This window comes from Pygoscelis adeliae, unplaced genomic scaffold, assembly GCF_000699105.1.
Source record: "Pygoscelis adeliae isolate BGI_AS28 unplaced genomic scaffold, ASM69910v1 Scaffold278, whole genome shotgun sequence".
NCBI classification, from domain to species: Eukaryota; Metazoa; Chordata; class Aves; order Sphenisciformes; family Spheniscidae; genus Pygoscelis; species Pygoscelis adeliae.
In genome coordinates, this window is record NW_008825411.1 from 523429 (window position 1) to 527134 (window position 3706).

General features: G+C 39.1%; 1 protein-coding gene across 1 annotated transcript; it reads right to left on the minus strand.

Annotated features, from left to right (window-relative positions):
- Positions 1-411: 411 nt before the first annotated feature.
- Positions 412-3164, minus strand: LRRN1 (leucine rich repeat neuronal 1). The gene has a single exon (XM_009330623.1). The coding sequence runs from the start codon at positions 2936-2938 to the stop codon at positions 788-790; it is 2151 nt and encodes a 716-aa protein (XP_009328898.1). The 5' UTR covers positions 2939-3164; the 3' UTR covers positions 412-787.
- Positions 3165-3706: the final 542 nt, after the last annotated feature.

The window sequence follows — 3706 nt, forward strand, 5'->3', positions numbered from 1 at the left end:
TCACCAGTCAAACTAGTGACATCTAAACCCAATACATTATTGTGACTTCTAAAATAAAAAATCAGAACAAAACTAAATCCCCGTGTGTTGGTGATTTAAACACAAAACTCTAGTATTCTTCAAAAGTGTCTACTAAATATAATAAAAAGAATAAGAGAACAATTAACATTTAGTCTGTTACATTAAAAAATTGGATGTACATATTTCTATTGCCTGTTAGCTTTACCTAAGCCTTCTCAACTACTACAAAAAGAAAAAGAAAAAAGAAAACTCATTGTTCAAAGTCAAAAACATTCAAATCAGTTGATACAACATTACAGTACAGTCAACTAACATCATTCAAGGTCTCCTTTTCTCAGTGTACGAGTCCTTAGACCAGTGTTACAAACCTAGTTCAATGCAGTTTCAAAACTGTATGTTAGCTTTGCAAGATACTGTACTCTACTGATGGCTTCAGAAGAATGGGGTTGTGCTACTTTTGAATCACAGGGTAACCCCAGCCTCATTAATTTTATTCAGCACTGTAGTTAGAACAGCATTAAGTTTAGCACAATAACTAAAAAAAGGAAGAAAAAAAAAAAAGAATTGGAAGCTAGGTGAAGCTGCCATTTGTGTCAAACAATTGCGATACGCTATACTAAAAAATTCTGAAATATCCACCTGTCCTCACCGCTCTGCCACAAACTAGCAAAGTCAAAAATACAAAAGTCTTCAACGTCTCATTTTTGCAGAATAAAGCAAAAAAGTCTTTGTGCTCCTTACTACCAGAAGCAAAATATCCTCTGAGTTACCACATGTAATAGCTTCTGGATGTGTCGACTTGGGTTGGCTTGGTCTCTGCAGAACCATCCTTGTCTTTTTCACTGTCACCTTCCCAGAGATTAATAAGTGGAGGGTAGAGCTCATTCAGTGGGATTGAAGAGGTCTTTTGCATATATTTTTTCAATGAGTGGTGGTAGTTTTTTCTCTTAAATCTTTTTGCAATATAAACAGAAATGGAGGCAAGGCTAATGACAGCAAACATGGATCCCATTACTGCTGCGAGGGCAGTGCTGGTTTCTTGGTCTGAAATATCTAGCGCAAAAGCTGCGTTTTTTGTTGTAACATTAACACAGGACTTCTGTGTTTGCTGATGGATATTTGACACCGTTAGACACACTTCATAATCTGTAGATGGTTGTAAGTGCGTGAGGTTATATTCATGTACATCAACTGGGACCCTAGCAGTGTATGTAATGTGAGGGTTGTCAATCTTCATAGTGGCCGATGACCATTTTAAATTGGAAGTCATGACGTTGGAATTAACTTTCCAAGAAACTAAGATGGAATGCGATTCAGCTTGCTTAACGTAGATTTTCAGAACCTGGGTACCATCCAAAAGCGTTCCGTTCACCCGGATAGTAGCGACCCTCGTGTCAGCCCCTTCTATGTTTTGAGCAACACAGGTGTACCTCCCGGAGTCTTCAACCTGGATGTTAGAGATTTCCAACGTGCCTTCGCTACTCAGCTTGTATTTGTCAGAGAGACTTTCAACAGTTACTTTATTGCCGAGAGGAGTGACCCAGTAAATTTCTGGCTCAGGTTCTGCCATGGCCCTGCAATCTAAAAACACTGTCATGCCGATGTCCAAGTTTAAGTGATTTGGAAAGGTCTCATGAGAGATCATTGGAAGACATTGTTCATTTGAATCCTGTATTAACACTTCCTTCACCTGCTGTCCTCTGTATTCTGGAGGCATAGCGCAAAACATGGATAGAGGTTCCATGAAACGGATGTTGGTTTTGTTTGAGTTGATCCAGTGAATGACACAGTCGCACCTGAGCGGGTTACTGTGGATACTGATCTCACGCAAGTTTGGAAGGGATTCCACCGTCTTTTGGTAGACTGCATTCAAGGCATTGTTGTTCAGCATCAGGCTCTCCAGGGCAGGAACATTGCGAAATGCCAAACGATGTATGTAAGACAGCTTTGGATTGTTGGTGGCTTCAAGCTTTGTAAGTTCAGGCAGGTTGTCCAGCGCATACCTGTCAACAGAAACGAGCTCTCCCATATTATTGATTCCAAGCTCTTTCAATCTGAGCATATTTTTAAAATCACCTTCTTGAATTTTATGAATTGGATTTTTGTTGAGATCCAGGAATTTTAAATTTGGAACTTTCTCAAGTGCAAGCTGAGGAACTTTTACCAATTTGTTGTCATAGAAGGAAAGACTTTCAAGACTATCCAAGCCTACCAAGGCATTGCCAGGGATGTCTGTGAGATACATACCTGCCAAAACTAGACTCCTTAAATTTGAGAGTGGTTTGAAATTCATATCTAGTATTCCAATCACTGGATTTTCTCCAATCATGAGAATCTCTAAGTTAGGAGTAGAATCAAACCAACGGCTGTCAATAACCTTTAATTTGTTGGAGTTCAGATGTAATCTCAGAAGATTCTTCAGGCCAGAGAATGCATTTGCAGAAATGCTGCTGATCTGGTTGTGATTTATATACAGCTCCTGAAGATTGCAAAGGTCTTGCAAGCAGTAGTCAGTCATCTCCGTTATCTGGTTTTCCTCCAGGTGCAAAGTAGTAAGTTGACTGAGATTTGAGAGCCCCACATCTTTGATACTTGTGAAGTTATTTTGTGAAAAATCCAATTCTGTTAAATTAAACAGCTGTTGGAGTTCATCTGTGGTCTTTGCAATGTTGTTGCTTTGTAACAGAAGGACTTGAGTGTCACTGGAAAGATTGCTGGGGATTTTTGTTAATCGAAGGTCATTGCAGTCAACTGTTGTGGCTTCCCTGTACGTTGACTGTGGTGTAAACCATGGCCTGATTTCACATACACAAAGCTGTGGACATTCGTTACTCTGTATGGAAGACTCAGTTAATGAATTCATTAACAATTCTAGCACCAACTGGCAAACAGTTAAAACAACTCTAACCTTCGCCATGCTGGTCAGATAGTGAGTTCAGCACCCCAGCCCCTTAAAATAACAACAGATTGAGAGGGTGGTTTGTTATCAGGCAGAAAATGTAAAGCTTAAAGTTTAAGGTGAAAGGCTTGGACATCCAGAAGGTGAAAGATGATTTTCTGAGTTTAGAGAAGACAGGAAATGGTCTGAAGACTCGCAGCTGCTCCTCTGTCTTCCAGAATCTTCTGCAAATCAGTGTCTGAAGATGTTCCTGAAAACAGATTAGGGTATATGTTATGCTCATCTCATATACAGTTCAAATATTATCCAATTTCTTCATCCTTTAAAGAAAAATATCTGAAAAAAATCATTATTTTAACATTCATCTCTCTTATAAAAATCCTGATCTGGTATAGTTAAGTTATGTAGGGTTTGGAACTCTCTTCCACTTGGGATTTATATGAGAAAACTCTCTGATAGTTCCCAAGTGCATGACTGTAACAATATATGCAGTCATCTGAAAATAAAACTTTTGGATACCTTTCAGTTTTACTCTGCAATATTTGTTTGAATGGCTTGAGAAATGCTAAAGATCGAGGATATGTTTGCGAGTGCAGCTAGGTCTCAAATGAGTGTTCAGAGCATAATCCCAATGGGAGTCAAGGTGCCAGAGCTGTCCCCAAGGCTCGGATTTCAGGTGTGTGGAATTAAGGCTCAGGAAGATGTTGGTTTATAAGTTTCAAGCTAAATGCATATGAACTTTGCCAAAATTCATACGAGTTAGTTAATCAAATCGGTTCCAGATAA

Coding starts and splice junctions, on each gene's coding strand:
- LRRN1 (XM_009330623.1), bottom strand. CDS start 2,938: ATGGCGAAGGTTAGAGTTGTTTTAACTGTTTGCCAGTTGGTGCTAGAA.